Source organism: Leptopilina heterotoma, unplaced genomic scaffold, assembly GCF_015476425.1.
Source record: "Leptopilina heterotoma isolate Lh14 unplaced genomic scaffold, ASM1547642v1 Lhet_174, whole genome shotgun sequence".
Taxonomy (NCBI): Eukaryota; Metazoa; Arthropoda; class Insecta; order Hymenoptera; family Figitidae; genus Leptopilina; species Leptopilina heterotoma.
The window spans coordinates 676,073-699,791 of NW_025110890.1; the positions used below are offsets into that span (position 1 = coordinate 676,073).

The 23,719-nt window shown below is 21.2% G+C and overlaps 1 protein-coding gene across 4 annotated transcripts in view; it reads right to left on the reverse strand.

Annotated features, from left to right (window-relative positions):
- LOC122499764 overlaps nt 1-23,719 on the reverse strand; it is a 67,037-nt gene that overhangs the window by 14,354 nt on the left and 28,964 nt on the right. For 2 of the 4 annotated variants that reach the window (XM_043608265.1, XM_043608266.1), the window contains exons 3-4: nt 21,033-21,120; nt 20,752-20,863 (exon numbers count right to left, since the gene is read on the reverse strand). In XM_043608265.1, the coding sequence (XP_043464200.1) occupies nt 20,752-20,863; nt 21,033-21,120 (200 nt within the window). Of the gene's footprint in view, nt 1-4,972; nt 5,455-9,326; nt 9,583-20,751; nt 20,864-21,032; nt 21,121-23,719 lie in introns of those variants that run through there. The other 2 variants (XM_043608268.1, XM_043608267.1) reach the window with 2 other exon arrangements.

A 23,719-nucleotide genomic window follows, 5' to 3' on the forward strand; every position in this document is an offset into this window, starting at 1 on the left:
TTCTCTAGCAATTTTCTCCAACGATTTCTATTATACGCTCTTTTATTATTCGATGAAAGCTTATATATTCTATACGTATATATCTATATTATATATTGAAATTATACAGAAAAACAAAATTAGTCAGAAATTTTACGAATTATATATAGACGAAAGCAATCAATATCTTCCTGTATCAATTTCATGATTATTCAGAATTTTTATCGCATAATTTTTATCATATTTTAAGTCTATAATTACTCATGTCAAAAATGCTTTACTTTTTTTTTCCTAATTTGACAGATTTTCTCTATTTTGCAATAAAATGTGATTTTTAAACTTTAATATAAATTATTTTTAGTTGATAATAAAAGTATGTTAATAAAAAAACTAAAAACGATTTTTTGAATAAATAAATAAATAAATAAATAAAAATGCAGCAATGATTTTTTTGGTCAATTATAGAAAAAAATAATTTTAAATTAAAATGACAATTTTTGAATGTGATTTCAGGCAAAAATGATAAAAAATATAAAATGTGTTTGACAAATAATGAACTATAAAAAATTTCTTTGCTTTAAAATTCATAATTTTTCTTTTTCATTAAAATGCCATTTTTCTTGATTTAGAACAACTTTTATTTTAATAAACGTGATGAAGAGTTCAACGACTTGTCTAAAAGTAATGTTGCCAAGATTTCGTTTTCCTGTCAATGAGCCAGCCTCCTATTGTGTAGTAACTATATTATTAAGATAGAAAAATTACTTCTAGTGAAGAAAGCAAAAAAAAAGTTGCCTAATAAAACTACTTACTATTTGTATAAATACCTAATTGTATTATACATTTAAAAAACTAAATTTTATATCGAATTTAATTGAAATAATACAAATTTTACTATTTTCGAAAAAGTTAAACTGTGCTGCAGTTAAAATGTGACTTAATAGATGTGACACGCCTCTGAAGAAAGCTATCTAAGAAGAAAAAAATGTTAGGTTATGTTTGTTATTTTTAAAATTAAAATACAAAAAGCCCATCGACTATATAATAAAATACTATTTAAGTCTTCATTACACCCAAAACAAATTATTAAAAACTGAGTTTGATTTTAAATTAAAAACAAAGAAACTTCTAATTTTTTAATTAAAAAATTTAAAAATTTAAAAAAAGGTAAAAATAACAGAAACATAACCTAAAAATGATTTGCTTCATAAAGAATCATTTTTCTTCTTCTTGGCGCATCAAATATTTCACATATTGAAGCAAAGAAACCATTTTTTTTTTTTGAAAAAATATTTCTAAGGAAAAAAAAGAAGACAACCTAATTAAAGGTAAAATTAAAAAAAAGAAGACAACCTAATTAAAGGAAAAATTAAAAAAAATTATTAAACCTCGATAAATGAAAATAAAAGTTTGTATATTTATATTTACTAATAAGGAAAGAACGATAAATCAATCTAACGAGCTTGTTATATTATATATACACGATTTTATATTAACTTTCTCCCCCACGAGCATCTTTTTCTTTTCACTTTATAAGAGACGCGAGCAGGCTAAAATGTAAATATATATAATTACAATCATATGAGCGCAATTAAAATTAATTTTCACTCTAATATTATAGAATACACGAGATCAATTATAATTATTAAATAATTTAAATACACATTGATATGAAAGATATAAAGATTACATGATGATGAACACAGTGTGTTCTCTTTTTTTCCTCCTTTCTTTTCTCCTCTTTTTTTTCTTTACTGCACTTGAACTATAAAATTTCTCTCGTAACGATTCTCTAATTTTTTCCGCACTTTTCAATTATTTCTTTAAAATTTCTTAAATATAAATTTAATTTAATTTCTTTAAAATTATTTCTTTTTAATAAAAAAATATGTAGAGGAAGAATTTAATAATTATTTTTTTAAATTAATTGAAAATTCAATTCAATTTATTCGATTTAAATTAAGTCAAAATTATTTTATTTTGTTTTTATATTTTGATTTCGTTTAATTCGGCCTAATAAAAAATTGGTTGTTTAAACATTATATTTTTTTGGCCAAATAAAAAATTGTATGCATAAAAATTGAATTTCGTCTATTTTGGCTTAATGAAGAATTGAATGAATAAAAATTCCATTTGGTAAGTTTCGGATTAATAAAATATTATTTGAATGGAAGTTCCACTTTCTGAGACTCGTCTTCATAAAAATATTATGCCCTAATAAAAAAACTTTTGTGTAAAAATTACATTTCGTTTAATTCGGCCTAATAAAAAATTGGTTAAATAAAAGTTACATTTTTTTTGTTTCGGCCTAATAAAAAATTGGTTGAATAAAAATAACTATAAAATATGAAGATATCGATCACTCCGAGTCCTCGACTCGGAGTAATCGCTTTCTTCATGTTTTATAAGAATTTATTAAATTTATTAAAATCATTATTTTATATTATAAGAATATTGTATTTCTTCAAAATTATTATCATCACTTTAATTCAAATATTCTTATCAAGTATTTTTAACCAAAAGTCTTCTTTAAATCAATTATTTTTAATATTTTTCGAAAAAGTTCTTTGACAATTTTCAAGTATCCAATTGTTTACAATTCAATTTCACGAAATTTCAATTATTCAAAAATTCTTCAATTAAATATAATTATAATAGAAAAAATAACAACTTCAAAAAATTTCAAAAAAAATTCAATTAAACCTTTTGAAAAAAATTAATTTCACTGAATTTTTAGTTAAAATTTTAATTTTCAAAGATTTTAATTTAAACCTTTTCAGAATTGAATCATTTCTAAAAATTCTATGCTGTATATAATATTATTAATATTCATTTATTATCAAAAAAAATTTTAACTGAAATTCATTTTTAATCAATTTTTATTCGAAAATTCAACTAGAATTCAATTATTTAAATACAAAAATTAATAACTTATTGAATAATTGAATATTTTTTAAATTGAATTCTTAAAAAGCAATTTTATCAACAAATTTTTAAGAATAATTAAATTTTTCGAGGAATTTGATTAAAATATTTTGTATTAAAAATAATTGAAATTCTGCCAATGAGTTTTATTATTTATAAAAATAATTGAAATTTTCACAAGAATTTTATGAAAATTTTTAAAAATAATTGAATTGATACAAGGAATTTTATAAAAATCATTTTAAATAATCGATTTTTTTCAAAAAATGTTATGAAAATTGTGTTTGTTTAAAAATAATTAAATTTCTGTGAAAATTTTATTATTTATGAAAATAATTGAATTCCTAAAAAGAAATTTTATTAATTACGAAAATTATTAAATCGCTGTAAAAATGTTATCCTACTATTTATGAAAATAATTGAATTGTTGCGAAAAAATTAATAAAAAAATTTGCAAATCATTGAATTTATGGAAAGATTTTTGTCAAAAAATTCGATAATAATTTAATTTAATTCTTCTAAAAATTTTATTATTTATGGAAATAATTGAATTTTCGGAAAGAATAATAATTTTATTAAAATTTTTCATAATCCTAATTAAATTCTTTTGAAGAATTTCTTTGAATTTAATATAATTGAGTTTCTTTAATAATTTTAATTAAAAATTTTCAAAGTAATTGAATTTTATAATATGTCCAATTTCTTTCAAGTTTTTACAATAATCGTGTTTCTTAATAATTGAAATTAAACATTTAATTTTTGAATTTTATTTAAATTTTTAGAAAATAATTGAATTCTTTGAAAAAATTTCTTTAATTTATTAAATACAATCGAATTTTTTTAATGATTGTATTGAAAATAATTGATTTCCTAAAAAAAATTTTATTATTTATGAAAAATAATTGAATTCTTACGATGAATTTTACTACTTTTAAAAATAATTGAATTGTTTCGAAGGATTTATGAAAATTTTAGAAAATAATTGAATTATTTCGAAAAATGTTATTAAAAACTTTTTTAAAAATTGAATTCTTTCATGAAATGTTATTAAAATTATATTAGAAATAATTGAATTTTTAGAAAGAATTTTATTAAAATTTTTCGAAAATAATTGAATTTTGGAGAAGAATTTTATTATTTATAAAGATAATTGAAATTTTGATGAGAGTTTTAAAAAATTGTTTGACCATGATTGAATTTTTGCAAAGAATTTTATTACTTTTGAATATAATTGAATTTTTGCAATTATTTGGAACGTTTCAAAAATTCTCCAAATTATATCGTTAAATTTACCAACTTTTATTGCTTTTTCAATAAAATTACGGACTTTACGGACCTTTTTTTTTAAAAAACGGACTTTTACGGACTTTAAACAAATTCATTTTTTTTAACGGGATTTACGAACCTACTTAGTTCGAGCCCTGCATTCTCTATGTTTCGGCTTAAAGATAAATATTGTCTAAAAAAATTGTATTTCTTTTTCTTATATTTCGGCTTAATAAAGAATTGTCTTAATAAAGATTATATATTTAAGCATAATATTATATATTTTTTATTAATAATTGTTTAAGATAGTAAATTGCCGTATCGTCGAAGTTAATATTATTATTTTGTCGAGCTAAAGGAGTCTTTAATCAAAATTTTCCTTAAGGTTGTTTTTCCCGGAGCCGTACAAGCTAAAATCAGCTTAAAAACAAACTAACGTTTGTCTTCTCTTATTTAAATTTGTACAGTTTTTGAATTAAATTTAATAGTAGGTATTTAATAATATTTTAATAATGTTTAATATTTTAATAATGTTTAATATTTTAATAATATTTTAATAATCTTTAATGATATTTTAATAATGATTAATAATATTTTAATATTTTAATAATCTTTAATGATATTTTAATAATGATTAATAATATTTTAATAATATTTAATAATATTATAATTAAATTTGCTTGCATGCAGTTTATTCTTTGCAGTTGCAATTTAAATTTCTAGAATTGACAGTAAAGTAAGTAGTTACAAAAAAAATTACTTTAAAAATCAAAAAATATCAAAAGTTGAAGGAAATTATCACCTTCTGATCGATTTTTCGTGACGAATTCGAATGAAATCGCGGAATTGTACTTGGAATTTTGCTTCTTTTAAAAATTCTGGTCTGATCACCACCGTCACCACCACCACCACCATCATCACATTGTCTACTTTCCCTTTCAATGCGTCTCTCCTTCTTGGCCACATCCTCAAAATCCTCCTCCTCATCCCTATCCTCCATAAATTGTCGAAAACGATTTTTCACAATTTCCACAATTTTTGTTTCAGTCTCTCTGTTTCGTCCTTGCAAGACGGCCAAATGTCCCGTATGTGACAAGGGAATAAAAGTATTTTCACCTTGACAAGAATCATGGACCATACGTCGTCCATCTGTCTTCTCACCAGGCATTTTTTTCTCTCTCTCCTTTTTTTCTCCTTCTCCCTCTCTCTCTCTGTGTCTCTCTTTATCTCTCGTTTTTTTCTCTCTCTCGTTTTTTATCTCTTACTTTATTATTTTTCTCTCCCTTTCTTTCTTTCTCTCTCTTTCTCTCTCCTTTTCTCTCTCACTATTTTTCTCTATCACTCACTATTTTTCCCCCTCTTTCACTTTTTCCAATTTTCCCCCTCTTCTTTTTTTCTCTAATTTCCCAATCACGAAACAAAATTTCCGCACTAATTTTTCATCTTAACGAGATGAAGTATTTTTTTTTAAATTTTCGATCCCGAAACTCGTGGGGCAAATTACATAACATATCAGTGTCAATATTGTGTATAATCACGATAGGGGGGAGGAGGGTAAACTATTATTATTAATTAATCAAAATTGTCTTTTTTTTAAATGAAGAACTCGTTTTTGATGGGTTATTAGGTGTCTTAACGTTGAGATTCAAGTTGCTGAGAGTTGTCGTCGAACCATATCCGGGATACGCGCAGACTCCAAACCAAAGATTTTCAAAATCCCTCTTTCTCATACTCATTCATCATTTTTCTCTTCATCTCTCTCTCTTTCTCTCTCACATCCCTATTGGGTGCGACATTTCACGCTGGTCACATTTTTTTCTTCTATTTTCCCTTTTTCACTGCGCAAAATTGCCTAATAAAAAAGTTTATGACATTTTTTCGTTTAAAAAAGAATCCTTGACCTTCGACAACATCCTGTCAGCTGGTTTTTTTCAAAAAAGAAAATAAAAAGGTTGGGAAAAAATTGGAAAAGTTACTATACTGTTTTTTTAAATTTTTGCTTCTATTAGGTCGAAATTTATTTAAGAATTTCTATTTTTATTAAGCCAAATTTTTAAGATCTATAAATACGAAATTCAATTTTTATCAGGCAAAAATAAATGAAATGCTATTTTTATTCCAATTTTTTACATTTTTACAATTCTTTTTAAATCGAAATTTACGAAATGCAATTTTCATTAGGCCAATATTTTATTAGGCCAAAATAAACACAGTGCAATTATTATTAAACCAAATTTTTCTAAAGGCAAAAATATATGAAATGCCATTTTTAATCAGAATATCTTTTTATTGGGCCGAAATAAGCGAAATACAATTTTTACTCAACCAATTATTTATTAAGCCGAATTTTTAAAAATGTCATTTTTGTAAGGCAAAAATATCTGAAATACAATTTTTATTCAGAATATTTTTTATTAGGCCGAAATAAACGAAATGTAATTTTTACTCATTTATTAGGCCGAATTAAAAGAAATATAATTTTTGTTAGGCAAAAATATCTGAAATACAATTTTTATTCAGAATATTTTTTATTAGGCCGAAATAAACGAAATGTAATTTTTACTCATTTATTAGGCCGAATTAAAAGAAATATAATTTTTGTTAGGCAAAAATATCTGAAATACAATTTTTATTCAGAATATTTTTTATTAGGCCGAAATAAACGAAATGTAATTTTTACTCATTTATTAGGCCGAATTAAAAGAAATATAATTTTTGTTAGGCAAAAATATCTGAAATACAATTTTTATTCAGAATATTTTTTATTAGGCCGAAATAAACGAAATGTAATTTTTACTCATTTATTATGCCGAAACATACAAAATGCAATTTTTTTTATTAGGACGTAATATTTTTATGAAGACGAATCACAGAAAGTGGAACATCCATTCTGCCCATTTTTTATTAAGCCAAAATTCATTAAATGAAATTTTAATTCAGATAATTCTTTATTAGCCCAAAATAAACAAAATGAAATTTTAATTCAGATAATTATTTATTAGGCCAAAATGAACAAAAAGCAATTTTTAGTCAACCTTTTTTTTATTAGGCCGAAATATCATTATTAAAGTGAACCACAAGAAGTGGAACTTCTATTCAGACAATTTATTATTAAGACGTAACATGTAAAAAAAATTTTAATAATAAAATTCTTCATTAGGCCGAAAGAAACGGAATTCAATTTTTCATTAACTAATTTTTATTAGGCCGAAATATTATTATTAAGGTTTTATATTATTATTAATATTACTATTATTATTATTAATCTTAGGAAGTGTAATTTTAAAACAGCAAATTTTTTATTAAACCTTAATTAACAAAAAAAAACTCTCATTGGGCCAAATTGTTGTTAGGCAGATATTTTCTAAACGTAGTAAAATAATTATAACATTTATTCAGACAATTTTTTATTAGGCCGATATTTAAAAAATGCAACTTTCATTGCGCCGAAAATTTATTAGGCCAACATTTTCTAAGTGCAATAAAATAATAATAATATCAATTTATTTACGTTTCGTGTCTAAAATATCAAAAAAAAGCTTTAAAATTAATTAAACAGTCAAAATTAAAATTAATAATTGAATTAAAATTGAAATTAATTGAATAACTGAAATTAGAATCATTGTTTAGCCAATTATAGGCATAACTTGCTTAATTTGCAAATAAAAAAAATTACAATGAGTTTCCAATCTGTGTATCTGTCGGTAAAGTAGAGAAAGCTGGCGGGAAATTTGAATTTTTTTTTAATATAAAAAATTTTATTTGAATTTTCCTAGAATTTTTCACGAAATAATGCCGGGTTTCGAGCCCCAGCAGAGTGAGTCCCACATTTTTTCATAGTTTTAAATTTATTTTTCAAAAATTTTATATTTTGGCGAATCTATCTTTTTTTAAAGGTTCGTTAGATGATCTTTTGAATTTCGGTATAAATAAAATATTAATAATAATAATAATAATAATAATAATAATAATATAATAATAATAATAATAATAATAATAATAATAATAATAATAATAATAATAATAATAATAATAATAATAATAATAATAATAATAATAATAATAATAATAATAATAATAATAATAATAATAATATAATAATAATAATAATAATAATAATAATAATAATAATAATAATAATAATAATAATAATAATAATAATAATAATAATAATAATAATAATAATAATAATAATAATAATAATAATAATAATAATAATAATAATAATAATAATAATAATAATAATAATAATAATAATAATAATAATAATAATAATAATAATAATAATAATAATAATAATAATAATAATAATAATAATAATAATAATAATAATAATAATAATAATAATAATAATAATAATAATAATAATAATAATAATAATAATAATAATAATAATAATAATAATAATAATAATAATAATAATAATAATAATAATAATAATAATAATAATAATAATAATAATAATAATAATAATAATAATAATAATAATAATAATAATAATAATAATAATAATAATAATAATAATAATAATAATAATAATAATAATAATAATAATAATAATAATAATAATAAATTAAATAAGATTTGGAAATTAAAACTGTATGAAAAAATAGTGGACTAATAAATTTAATATTAAATAAAATGCAAATCGTATTATAAAAAAATTAAAGAAGAAAAAGCTTTCACTTGATTCTCTACTTTACCGACAGAACATAGAATGGAAACTCGATGTATAAGAAAAATGTTTATTTCTTAAATCCACTTGATTTTTAGTCATTTATGACAAGAAATTTTTGTTTAAAAAATCCAATTTGTAGAAGGTAATTTTTTTGAAATTCAACGAAATTTCAGCAAAATTTAAGAAAAACACAATTCAAATACAAGAAATACAATTGAAATTCAAGAAAACCATTAAAATTTGAAGAAAAACAATGAAAATTTTTAAAAAACCATTAAAATTTTAAAGAAAATTTCACTAAATTTTTAAGGATAATTTATTGAAATTTAGAAAAAATACACTTATACTATAATGTTCAATCTACAAAAAAATCTACAAAAAATTGAACCAAAAAATAAAAGAAAAACTTTCCAAGAAATCAAACCTCATAAAAAAAAGATAATAAACAACATTTTATCAAGAAGGTCTTGTCTCTCACCTCTTTCAATAAAAAATGATACATAAAAAGAAAAAAAAAGTCGCGTGGGATTTTTAGAGAACCTTGACGACGTCAACGAGGATAATGATGATAATGATGATGATGATGATGATGAGCAATTGGAAGTAAATATCATTCACAAATAATAAAACCGAACGCTTTATATTAGAACGTGCCGGAATTAATTAATAGTAATGCTATTGTTATTATTATTATTATTATTTAATATATACAAAAGAGATAAAACGCATTCAACGCATTTATCGTGGCGTTCGCGATTCAACTAACTGGCAATAGGTTAGGGGATAGGAACAGCTGTGTGTGACTCTTGTTCGAAGCTGCAAGTATATTATACCATCAGTGCCGGAGTTCTGGCACACGAGACCTTACAGCAACAACAATCTTATCACACAAAAATCTCTAAACCTTTATTAGCGTCATCGTCCCTTTTTTGTTAATTCCCCACACATGGCAACAATTATCCATTACAGCATCATTTAGCGTCATGTACTCTTTAAATCGTCATTTTTTTCCTTTTCGATTCTTATTTTTTAATTAACAATTATTTTTTGTCACTACTACTACTACTACTACTACTACTACTACTACTACTACTATTTTTATTATTATTACTACTAGTCTTATTACTACTAGTCTTATTACTACTAATATTATTACTACTATTATTGTTATTACTAGTATTTTTATAAGTAGTACTATTACTACTAGTCTGTTTACTACTACTATTATCACTAGTCTATCTACTACTATTATTGTTACTACTAGTCTTTTTACTACTATTATTGTTATTACTAGTATTTTTATTAGTAGTACTATTACTACTAGTCTGTTTATTATTACTATTATTACTACTACTATTATCACTAGTCTTTCCACTACTACTACTACTATTTTTATCACTACTATTATTGTTATTACTAGTATTTTTATTAGTAGTACTATTACTACTAGTCTATTTACTACTACTATTATCACCAGTCTTTCCACTACTATTATTACTACTACTACTATTATTATTATTATTATTGTTACTATTAGTATTTTACTACTATTATTATTGTTGTTACTACTAGTATTTTTACTACTATTATTGCTACTACTAGTCTTTTTACTAGTACTATTATTACTACTATCTTTATCTCCACTATTATTGTTATTACTATAGTATTTTTATTAGTACATAGTACTATTACTACTAGTTTTTTTTGCTACTACTATTATTATTACTACTATTTTTAATGCAACTACTATACTACTACAATTGTTACTATTATTGTTACTACTGGTCTTTTTACAACTACTATTATTGCTATACTATTTTTATTACTACTTTATTCGATTTTAATCAGAGTTGCCACAAAAATTTAATATTGTTTTTCTTTAACTGTAAAATTATTTGAAAACAGCAATAACTTCTTTTTTTAAAAAAATATTAAATCATTATTACTTTCCATGGGAATTAAGATATTCAAAATATTCAAATTCAAATCTTTTTGAAATTCAACAATTTATGAGAATATTTATTATAAAACATGACCGAGTGATAAGATTATTATTTAATTATTTTCTACTATAAAAAATATTTTGACTGTAACTCCTTTAAAATTATTTTCATTTTCATTTAAACTTTTAGAAAAAATTAATTCTACAGAATTGTTAGTTAAAAATATGAAAAATTCAGATTTTCAAAGATTTTAATTTGAAACTTTTTCAAAATTAAATTATTTCTAAAAATTCACACTATTAATGCTTTTAATATTCAATTATCATCTATAAAATTTTAATTGAAATTCATTTTTAAATGAATTTTTATTAGAAAATTTAACGAAAATTCAATTATTTAAATACAAAAATGAATAATTTATTGAATAATTGAATGTTTCTTAATATTGAATTCTCATAAAGAATTTTATTAACAAACTTTTAAATAATTAAATTCTTTCGACGAATTTTAATAAAAATTTTAAAAATAATTACATTTTTAGAGATATTTGATTAAAAATTGTACTAAAAATAATTGAAATTCTTCTATGAGTTTGATTATTTATGAAAATAATGGAATTATTGCGAAGAAATTTATAAAAATTTGTAAATAATAGAATTCTTAAGAAATTATTTAATTATTTATTAAAATAATTGAACGTTTGCGTAGAATTTTAATAAACATTTTTTTAAATAATTGAATTCTTTTGGAAAATTTTATTAAAATAGATATTGAATATCATTGAGTTTAGGAAAATTTTTGCAAATAATTGAAATTTTGCCAAGAATTTTATTAAAATTTTTTGAAAATAATTGAATTTTGAAGAATTTTATTATTTCTAAAGAGAATTTGAAATTTCGACGAGAATTTCTTTAAATTTTTAAATATAATTGAATTTCTGCGAAGAATTTAATTAGTTTTGAAAATAATTGAATTTTTGCAATTATTTCAAAACTTCTCCAAAATTCAAATTATTTTTAGTGTTTTTAACTGAAATTCTCTGATAAATTTATTATTTTTAATAATTTATTAAATATACAATACTAAAAAATTTCACTAATTTCAGAATTATTTGAATTTTGAAAACTTTTGCAAAAATTTTATTTCTTTAGAATTTCTATAATAAATTTCATTCATAATTGAAATTTTATAAAATTTGAAATTAAAATCTTTTCAAATTCATCTATTTATGAAAATTGTAAACGAAACTATTTTAAAATTCAATTAATTTTGAAATGTATAAATAAAATTTTATTTATTATTCATTAAATAATTTTTAAGTAATAATTTTATGATAGTTCTTCAAGAATTAAGTTATTTAAAAAGAAATTATTGTAAGAAATGGAAAAAATTGAAGGTTTTGTATTAGAATTTTTGTTTTCTTTTTAGAAAAAAAACTATTAATAATAATATTTTAATTATTTGAATGTTAATTAATTATTTTTCTAGAGGTCTGCATTCTGTTGAATGAACCACCTTATAATTTCTATTCTATAACATTGAGTCTAAATTTTATGGTTATACTTTGAAAAAGATTTCAAAAAAAAAAGGAAAACTTGTTTACTTTTTATTAAAAAAAAAAGGGGAAAAATCAGCAAAAAAGGGGAAAAAGGTGACAAATCGTCAAAAAAAAGGTGAGAAAAGGTGATAAAATTGAAATAAGGGGACAAAAAGGAAAAAGGGAAAAATTTCATATAATTTAAAAACTAAAAAATAATCTAAAATCTAAGAACGTGAATGACCTATAAAATCGAGCCTAAAATTCAATATTTATTATAAAATTATTATTTTAAATATCTAAAGCCTAAAGGTCTAAAAAAATATTACTAATCCAAAGGCCGTACCAACCGCATTGTTATTAAATTATATTTCACAAAATGTCAGACACATCACTAAAAAATTAATGAAACTTATATAGAAAAGCAATATATATGATTCAGAGGATTAAAAATTCGAGAGCTATATATGTAGAAGTAATTTTAAATATATATAATAATAATAATATTGAAAAATAATTTTGTATCTTCTTATTGTACCTTAAGATATCATTATATCTTGTGAAAATTTATAAGGAAATATACCATAATCCCAGTGTGTGGGCTGTAATTGTCAGTTGAAGGCTTAAACAAGTTAAAAGGAAAGTTTAATTTTAAATATCATCTATTATATACGTATATATATCAAAGTGAGAATATAATTTGATTACTAAATTAAACTCCAGATAAATATCGATTCGCCGCTCCATTATTCTGCTTCTCGGTATATTTTTAATATAGGCCAATTTTCCACTATAGCTTAGTTTTTAATTTTTAAATTTATTTCATCTTTCAGCTCGAATTTTTTTCGGTTTTATTTCTTTAATTCTATATTTTTACCTCTATTTATATTTTACTTTTTATAATTATTTTTTACTTTTAATTTTTTTTGCCTTTAATTATTTTTTACTTCTATATTTATATTTTACTTTCTATAATTATTTTCTACTTTTAATTTTTTTTGCCTTTACTTATTTTTTACTTCCTCTTAGTTTTTACTTCTATTTACTGTTTACTCCTACTTTTCTACTTTTTAGTTTTTCTTTTCTTTCTTTCAACTCTAAATTCAATTTTTTTAGTGCTATTTCATTTTTTACTCCAGTAAAAAAAAAATATATTGAATTTTTAAATGAATTCTAATAAATATTAGATAAAAAAAATACAATTACTTTTTGTAGATATTAAATAATTAAAATATTATTTAATATTAATATAAATTTAATTAAAAATTTTTAAAATTAAATTTTTCTTTTTTTGAATTACGCGCCAAGAAATGTTTATTAAATTCCCGTCCAGATGGCATGAAAATTCGCTCGTAAACGAAATGAACTGGAAACGAATATACAAAAAAGAACATGAAATCATCGTCTTGACAAATAAAATTGTATCGTTTACAGTTAAAGAATAAATAATTTTTTTATAAACTTACAATAATAAATAAATTGTTAAATTTAAATAAATTGATAAATTGATAAATTTGATAAAACTAGTCATTTACTTCTTTTTTTCCGCAATACAAATATTTTCTCTTTTATTATTAAATATTATATTTTTTAGTATAAAATAAAAAACTTATTCAGATTTATAGAGAGAATTTGGTTGAAATTTTTAAAATCTATTTTAATTTTTTCTATGTATTTCTTTTTCAAATTTTAATTCTCTATGAATTTTTTTTTATTTTTCTTTATTGAAATTTAAAACAAGGTAAAAATTTTCTTCTATATAATAGAGTTATTAATAGACAAGAAATTATGAGAGAAATAATTATATTTCATATTGAAAATAGTATTTTATAATTTTTGTTAACCATCAATTTCCGGTTGGCTTCTTTGAACTGTCATTTATAATTGCATAATTAGCTGATTAGTCGATGGGATTGATACGTTCCTGAGAGCAATTTCTGAGTCACGAAGATCCCTTTCTCTTTCTCTCATCCCCATATCTGTATCATTATATCTTTCTCTCTCTCCCTCTATACTGAGACAGACGTTTCTCTTTTACCTCCCCTCTCTCTTTCACCCCCCCCCCTCCTCTTTCTTTTTCTCATTTTTTTTTTAATTTGCAAAATTTCCCATTTTTTTAAACAGTATTTTTTAATTATTATTTAATTATTATATAATATATGATTTTCTCTTTAAAATAATTATTTTCATTTTCTCAAACAAGAAATCTATAATAGAAAATTTAATTTCCAAAAAAACATTTGCAATGAAAATTTTACTTTTGAAAATAAATATGGAAAATTATATTTATTAATTAATTTTGTTTAATATAAAATTCTATACTGTTACCATAAATAATATTGAAATTCTATAAAATTTTTTTCATAATCAATTCGAGAAAATAAAAGAAAAAAAAGGGCAATTGACAAAAAAATAAAAAGCAAATAAAAAAAAAAAAATTGAAAATATTGCTAATAATTATTATTGTGGAGGAGGCGAAAAAGTCGATTGAAAATGGAGAGCACGATTAACTTTTCTTTTTGTTGCCACTTAAAAACGTGACTTTCGAGTTATGTCAAACTGATAATACCAATAAAGACTCCTTCCCACTATATGTATTGAGATTTTTTTTTTACTTTTCTCTTCTTTTTTAACCTTTTTTTTTACCCTCTTCTTTTGTGAACCTCTCAATTCCCCGCTGACAACTACATCATTCATTAAACTCGCGCCAAAGCCGTAACATTAATTTCAATAAAGGCCAGTGAAACTCGCTTCTTTTTTTTTTAATATTTCTTTTTTTAAAAAAAAAGAAACGAATTCGCTGAAGCGAAGGAGGAAAGAAAGAAGATTAAAATAATTATCCTATTGATCAAAGAATTGGAAAAATTTTTGCCAGAACAGTTCAAAAAAAAAGTTAAACAATAAAAAGTTTTAACCTCAATATATAAAAAGCAGTTTTCATCGCATTTTTATTCTTTTTATTTATTTATTATTTATTTTATATTATTATAATAATTTTTATTATTATAATTCTTTAAATTTTAAGTAAAATTCATTTTTAAATCTATTTTTAATCGAAAATTCTATGAGAATTCAATTATTTAAAAACAAAAATAAATCATTTATTGACTGTTTCGTAAAATTCAATTCCCATAAAGAATCGTTATCAGCATATTTTCAAATAATTGAATTCCATCAACGAATTTTAATAAAATTTTTAAGAACAATTACATTTTTCGAGAAATTCGATTAAAATTGTATTAAAAATAATTGAAATTCTACAATGAGTTTTAATATTTATATAAAAATATATGAAAATAATTGAATCCTTAAGAAGAATTTTATTACTTTTGAACAATATGTATTTAATTTTTGCGAAGATTATTATTACTCTTTAAAATAATTAAATTTTTGCAATAATTTGTAACTTTTACAAAATTGAATTTTTTTTCGTGTTTTTAACGAAACATCTTCTATAAATCCATTATTTTTTAATAATTTTTAAAAAAGTTCTTTAAAAATTTTTTAAATTCATTTCTTTAGGTATAATTCAATTTTACAAAATTTCAATTATTCGAAAATTCTTCAATTTAATATATATTAGAAAAAAAAACTTTAAATAATTTCAAAAGAAACCCGCAATTGAAGTTTCTTAAAAAAATTAATTCCACAGAATTGTTAGTAAAAAATATGAAAAATTTCAAATTTTCAATAATTTTAATCTCAAACCTTTTCAAAATTCAATTATTTCTAAAAATTTACATTCTAATGCTTTTAAAATTCAATTATAATATAAATTTTTAACTAAAATCCATTTTTAAAATTCTACTATAATTCAATTATTTAAATACAAAAGTAACAATTTATTGAATAATTGCATGTTTCTTAAAATTGAATTCTAAAAAAGAATTTTATCTATAAATTTTTAAATATAACTGAATTCTTTTGACAAATTTTAAGAATAATTGCATTTTTTCGAGGAATTCGATTAAAATTGTATTAAAATAATTGAAATTCTACAATGAGTTTTATTATTTATGAAAATAATTGAATTTCTGAAAAGAATTTTATTCTTTACGAAAATCATTGAATCTCTGTAAAAATTTTATTATTTATGAAAATAGTTGAATGATTGGGAAAAAATTTGTTAAAAAAATTTGTAAATAATGAAATTCCTGTGAAATTTTTATTATTTTTTGAAAATAATTAAAAGTTTGGGTAGAATTTTATTAAATTTTTTTTTAAATAATTATGAATTCTTTTGGAAAATTTAATGAAAATAGTAGATATTGAAAATCATTATGAATTCAGGACAATTTTTGAAAATAATTGAATTTCGGAGAAGAATTTTACAGGGTGGCTGCAAGATTGACTTTATCAATTTCCCTGACATTTCCCTGACATTATACTGACATAACAACGAATTTCCCTGACAAAAATTTTTTTGTTTAGAGCAAAAAATTTATTGCATGACCGTCTTAATTTCTTTAATTGCGCTGACAAAAAAATTTTCCTGACATTTCCCTGACTTTACTGACAAAAAATTTTTTTTCCTGACATTTCCCTTCTTCTTTAATTGCCCTGACAAAAAAATTTTTCCTGACATTTCCCTGACTTGACTGACAAAAAATTTTTTTCCTGACATTTCCCTGACTTTACTGACAAAATATTTTTTTCCCTGACATTTCCCTGACTTTACTGACTTTACTGACATGTGGCCACCCTAATTTTAATTGAAAATTTTCAAATTAATTGAATTTTATATGTACAATTTCTTTCAAGTTTTTACAATAATCGTGTTTCTTAATAATTCAAATTAAAAATTTAATTCTTGAATTTTATTTAAATTTTTAGAAAATAATTGAATTCTTTGGAAAAATTTCTTTAATTTATTAAATACAATCGAATTTTTTTAATGATTGTATTGAAAATAATTGATTTCCTAATAAAAATTTTATTATTTATGAAAAATAATTGAATTCTTACGATGAATTTGACTACTTTTAAAAATAATTGAATTGTTTCGAAGGATTTATTACAATTTTAGAAAATAATTGAATTATTACGAAAAATGTTATTAAAAATTTTTTAAAAAATTGAATTCTTTCATGAAATGTTATTAAAATTGTATTAGAAATAACTGAATTTTTAGGAAGAATTTTATTCAAATTTTTGAAAATAATTGAATTTCTAATAGTATTATTTGTAAAGATAATTGAAATTTTTATGAGAATTTTTAAAAAAAATTTTACCAAGATTGAATTTTTGCAAAGAATTTCATTACTTTTGAAAATAATTGAATTTTTTCAATATTTGGAACTTTTAAAAAATTCTCGAAATTATATCGTTAAATTTACGAACTTTTATTGCCTTTTCAATCAAATTACGGACTTTACGGACCTTTTTTTTTTTTTCTTTAAAAAACTGACTTTTACGGACTTTAAACAAAGTTACGGACTTTTACGGGATTCACGGACCTAGTTCGAGTCCTGAATTATAAATAATAATAAAAAAATTAGAAATAATTCTAAAAATTGAAAAACAATTTAAAAAGTGAAAAAGTAAGAAAAAAAAATGGAAAATAATTTTAAAAAATAAAAAAAACAATTTAAAAAATAAAAAAAGAAAAACAATTACATTTTTCAAAAAGAATAGAATATGTTCTCTGATCAATAATGAATGCCGAAGGCCACCCTTCTTGTGATGACGATATCAATCCCCCTGTATATATGCGAGAGTTCGCCTGGAATATTACACCGTCCTTTTTTTCCCTCGCATATACATATCCCTGTGAATGCACACACGTGTGAATATACATGAAGGTACGAGGAGAAAAAGAAAGAGAGAGAGACAAAGAGAGCAAGTGTTACGCACATGCGATATATGAAAGCCGCAATGCACACGCGGTGCACTTTGCAATGTCAGCGAACTTACGAACCATAAATCCCTTGACCTTGATCGTCAAAATGTATTTATGTATTCGTCTCAGAATATTCAGATGAGATTCTAAAAAGAAAGGAGGAAAATTTTGCTTTTGTAAATTAAAAGTAGAGAAAGCAAAATTTTTTGCCCCGGAAAAATATAGAGATAGAGAGGGGGGAGAGAGTATTTTACAAAATTCTAAGACTAAAAAAACTAAAAAGCTCGCTAAAAAAAGTTTTTTATATTTTAATATAGTTAATTTCATTTATTTTTAATTAATTCTATTTATTTGAAAATAATCCAAATTTTTTCTAGTTAATTGAAATTAATTTCTATTTTTTCCAGTTAATTTCAATTAATTTCAATTAATTCTATTTATTGGAAAATAATTCAAATTTTTTCTAGTCAACTGAAATCAATTTCAATTTTTTCTAGTTAATTGCAATAAATTTCAATTTTTTCTAGTTATAATTGAAAATAATTTCAATTTTTTCTAATTAATTGAAATCAATTCCAGTTAATTGCAATTAATTAAAATCAATTTTATGTAATTTTAATTAATTTCTATTAATTCTAGTTAATTTCAATTTTTTCTAGTTAATTGCAATCAATTTCAATTATTTCTAGTTAATTTGCAATGAATTTCAATTATTTCTAGTTAATTGCAATCAATTTCTATTATTTCTGGTTAATTGCAATCAATTTCAATTATTTCTAATTAATTGCAATCAATTTCAATTTTTTCTAGTTAATTGAAATTAATTCTAATTTTTTAACAGAAAGGGTGTGGTTTTTTTTCGCAATTTCACATTAGTCTTTAATTTAATAGTTATAGCGATTCAAGGAAAAAGAAAACCATAATGCAGTAATCATTTAGCGGTAAATAATATTCTAATGCAAAATTATACACAAGTGGGCGATCGTTGATCGTATATATATAAAAGTGGGTGACGATTTAGCACTCACATTAAATAAGTTAACAAAAGAAAAAAAAAAAGTTTGACAAAACTCATTTCTTAATCACAATTTAAACATTCGAGAAAATCGAAAAAATTCGTCTACGAATTTTGTGAATAAAAACAATCGAAAATGAAATCTCTGTAAATAAATAAAAAATAAATAAATAAAATTAGTTTCTCTAATTTTACTTTCCCGAGTCTTTTTCTCATTCTTTCTATTTAACCGGAGAAATGCTTTATTATAATAGAAAATCAGTTTCACAGTCCGTAACGATAATTATAATTTCGTTTATAAATTCAACTGCAATAATTAAATGAACTATGTAATTTACTTCCGCTTTTTCACAAGTTCAAAATCAACTTTCTTTACTGTCGATTAATTTCACAATTCCAGTAAGTTAATGAGAGTATTTCTTTAATTATTTTTACTGCTTTTTTAAATTTATTACTTAAAAGAAGAATTTATTACTGATTGCAAATAAAGAAATAAATGAAACTAATTGCTATTGAAGTAAACTGATATTAATTAGAGAAATAATAAAAATTAGTTTTATTAAGGTAACGCACCCATAAGAAAGGTACCCAAGAAGTAAAAAATTTGAGGATGTTAACAATTTTTGGCGAGTAAAAATACAAAAAGAGAATTAATTACTATTACAAATTATTGATGTTCAAGTCTTCATTACATCAAAAATATTCAATAAAAACTCGTTTTACATTTATATAATTGAAAAAGGAATTTTTTAACAAGGTAACTCTAATACGAACATAACCTATAATTCGTTTGCTGCTTAGGTAACTTTTTTGGGAGCACGTGACAAATAAATGAAAAATGATATTGAGAATAAAGATAAAAAGAAGAAAAATAATTTAATAAATAAGTTTTGCAAATAATTTTTGTTTATAAATAAATAAATAAATTAATAAAAATGAAAAGAATAAAAAGAATATTAATTATTATAAAAAGAAGATTAGAATTATTATAAAACGCAATAATTTGAAGTATTACGATGCTAATGAATTTTAATTATTATTATATATTTTTACAATTATATTTATAATTATATTATTATATTTATAATTATATAATACTTTTAATAAAATAATAATAATCAGGAATATTTCAATAATAATGAAAACAAAATTATTTTTCTACTGAAAAAAATTCACATTATTAAGGGTTAATTTAAATAAGTGTAACTTGTCATTTTTTAGCATTTAAGGGCAACGTACCGAGAGTTGATCGATATATGTATATGCACACTTAGTTGGAAAATATATCGTGCATTTAAACTTACACATTTTTTTCCATTAAAAAAAAATTCATTCAAATAAAATAAAACAATGTTTTCATTCAAAAAACTTGATAAATAGTTATAAATATTTTAAAAAATATTCACAGTATTCAAAAAATTTTTAAATAATATTAAAATTTTTTTAATTAATATACTAATATATATACTGTCAAATATTAGTATTATATTAATACAAAAAAAATTAATTTTTAAAAATAAAACATTTTTCTTACATTTTATCATAAAAAAAATTTTGCCAAAAACTTACCTCGTAATAAGAATTTTGATTTTGATTCCGCCAAGCGTTTAATTTTGTCGTCAATTCATCAGTTAGATGAACGTTTGTTGTTGCTAAATTCTGCTCATGACGAGGTTGAAAACTAAAAAAATTTAGAATTTAAAGATTTTAAAATTAAATTAAATTAAAAATTTTAAATTAATCAATTTTTTTAAATTTGCATTTATAATAAAATTGATTTATAAAAATTTAAATAAGAAAAAAATGTACATAAAACATTTTTTCATATAAATAATATGGAAGATATTTACCTGCTTCTATCACAAAATGTAACTGTTTCTGGTCCAATTCGATGATTTTGATCGCAATGTCGAAGAACACTATCGGAAACTAATTTTCCTGAAACAGAAAAAAAAATCGTTTCATAAGAACGAAATCGCAAATTTTTAAATAATTTTTATTTACTTTCATTATAAAAAATAATAATTATAATAATAATAATTTAATAACAATTTATTTTATACAGTAGAAAAAATTCAGAATAGAAGAAAAATAGTGTGAATACATATAATTAGTGGTAACTTTAATTAATGATGATACTTAATAATTTAATTAATTGTATTTATTAAATATTAATTCATTTTATTACATTATCATAATTTATTATTGATTGGATTTATTTTCATATTTTTATTTGCTTTTATTATTTATTTATTAATAGTTTTCGAATTATTTAATTTTTATCGCAAAATATTTGACACACGCGCGGGAATCGAACCCGAGACCTAACGCCCTGTAGATCTACACTCTAACCGCTTAGCCACGCTCACAAATTTTTTTTTAATTTTTATCTCAACGAATAATTTCAAGCGCAAAATTTTTATATTTATTATTGAATAAAAAGTATTTATGAATTATAAATATTTACAATTATAAATAATAATTATTCATAATTTTTGAAATTTGTTAAAAAATTTGTTTTATGGAAGTTAAAATTTGTTTAAAAAAATTATTAAATCGACTTTCTTGTTTTGTAAGACAGTTGATACTAAATAAATAAATTTATAACATTTTTTTAAATTTTTTATCTTCTATCTTTTAAGAAAGGGTATAAAAGAGAATTTACAGAAAAAAGTGACAGGGAAAAAAAGCATAAAAAATACAAGTTCTGCATTTAAATTTAGTTCATGCAACATTTTTTTGTAGAAAAAAAAAGAAAAGACAAGAAGACACATATAAAAATAATAATAATAATAATTCATATATGTACTTCTGGGGACTCGTAAAACTGAAATGTGGCTTTTAAGCCTAGGAGCATTTTTGACCAGAGTTTATCAAAGCATTAGCAGTAGCAGAAAGCTTCCAACTGCTTTTATATATGCATAAAACCAAAAGATGTGGAATGACTACTGCGCCTCGAAAATATAAATGCTGCAAGCTCAAAAGTTTAAAAACAGTTACCATATGAAATGATTGCGTTGAAATATACATACATACAGACACAGAGACACATATGCACAAAAGTAACAACAAATAGAAAAAAAAAAATTTTTTTTTCTACTTTTACCCTTTTCTCGCCTGTTCTTCACCAAGTGATTCAAACCGTCTCTCCATCTCTTTATATTATCCCTTTTTCTTTTGTCAACATTCTTTTTCCTCTGACATGCAAAACGAAATTTCAAGCAGCCAAAAAACATTTTCCAATTTCTCCTATATATACATATTTTTAATATTTTAAAATTAAAAAAATTTTTTTTTTATTGTTAACCGACTTAATATTATTTAGGGCTCGAACTAAGTCCGTAAATCCCGTAAAAGACCCTAAATTTGTTTAAAGACCGTAAAAGTCCGTTTTTATAAAAAAAAAAATCCGTAAAGTCCGTAATTTGACTGAAAAAGCAATAAAAGTTCGTAAATTTAACGATATAATTTGGAGAATTTTTGAAAAGTTCCAAATAATTAAAAAAATTCAATTATTTTCAAAAGTAATAAAATTCTTTGCAAAAGTTCAATCATGGTAGAAAATTTTTTAAAATTCTCATCAAAATTTCAATTATCTTTAGAAATAATACAATTATTCTCCGAAATTCAATTATTTTCAAAAATTTGAATAAAATTCTTCCCAAAAATTCAATTATTTCTAATACAATTTTAATAACATTTCATGAAAGAATTCAATTTTTAAAAAAAATTTTTTAAAAACATTTTTCGAAATGATTCAATTATTTTCTAAAATTGTAATAAATCTTTCGAAACAATTCAATTTTTTTTATAAGTAGTCAAATTCATCGTAAGAATTCAATTATTTTTCATAAATAATAAAATTTTTTTTATAAAGTCAATTATTTTCAATACAATCATTAAAAAAATTCAATTTTATTTAATAAATTAAAGAAATTTTTCAAAAAAATTCCATTATTTTCTAAATATTTTTAAAAAATTCCAGAATTAAATGTTTAATTTCAATTATTAAGAAACACGATTACTGTAAAAACTTGAAAGAAAATATAAAATTCAATTACTTTGAAAATTTTTAATTAAAATTATTAATGAAACTAAATTATTTTAAAGAGATTCAAAGAAATTCTTTAAAAGAATTTAATTAGGATTATTGATAAATTTTAATAAAATTATTTTTCCCGAAAATTCAATTATTTCCATAAATAATAAAATTCATTACAGAATTTTAATTATTTTTAATACAATTATTTTAATCAAATTCCTCGAAAAATTTAATTATTCTTAAAAATTTGTTGATAAAATTCTTTATGAGAATTCAGTTTAAAGAAACATTCAATTATTCAATAAGTTATTAATTTATGTATTTAAATAATTGAATTCTCGTTGAATTTTCTATTAAAAATTGATTTAAAATTGAATTTGAGTTAAAATTTTATAGAGAATAATTGAATATTAAAAGCATTATAGCCTAGAATTTTTAGAAATAATTGATTTCTGAAAAGGTTTAAAATTAAAATCTTTAAAAATTAAAATTTTA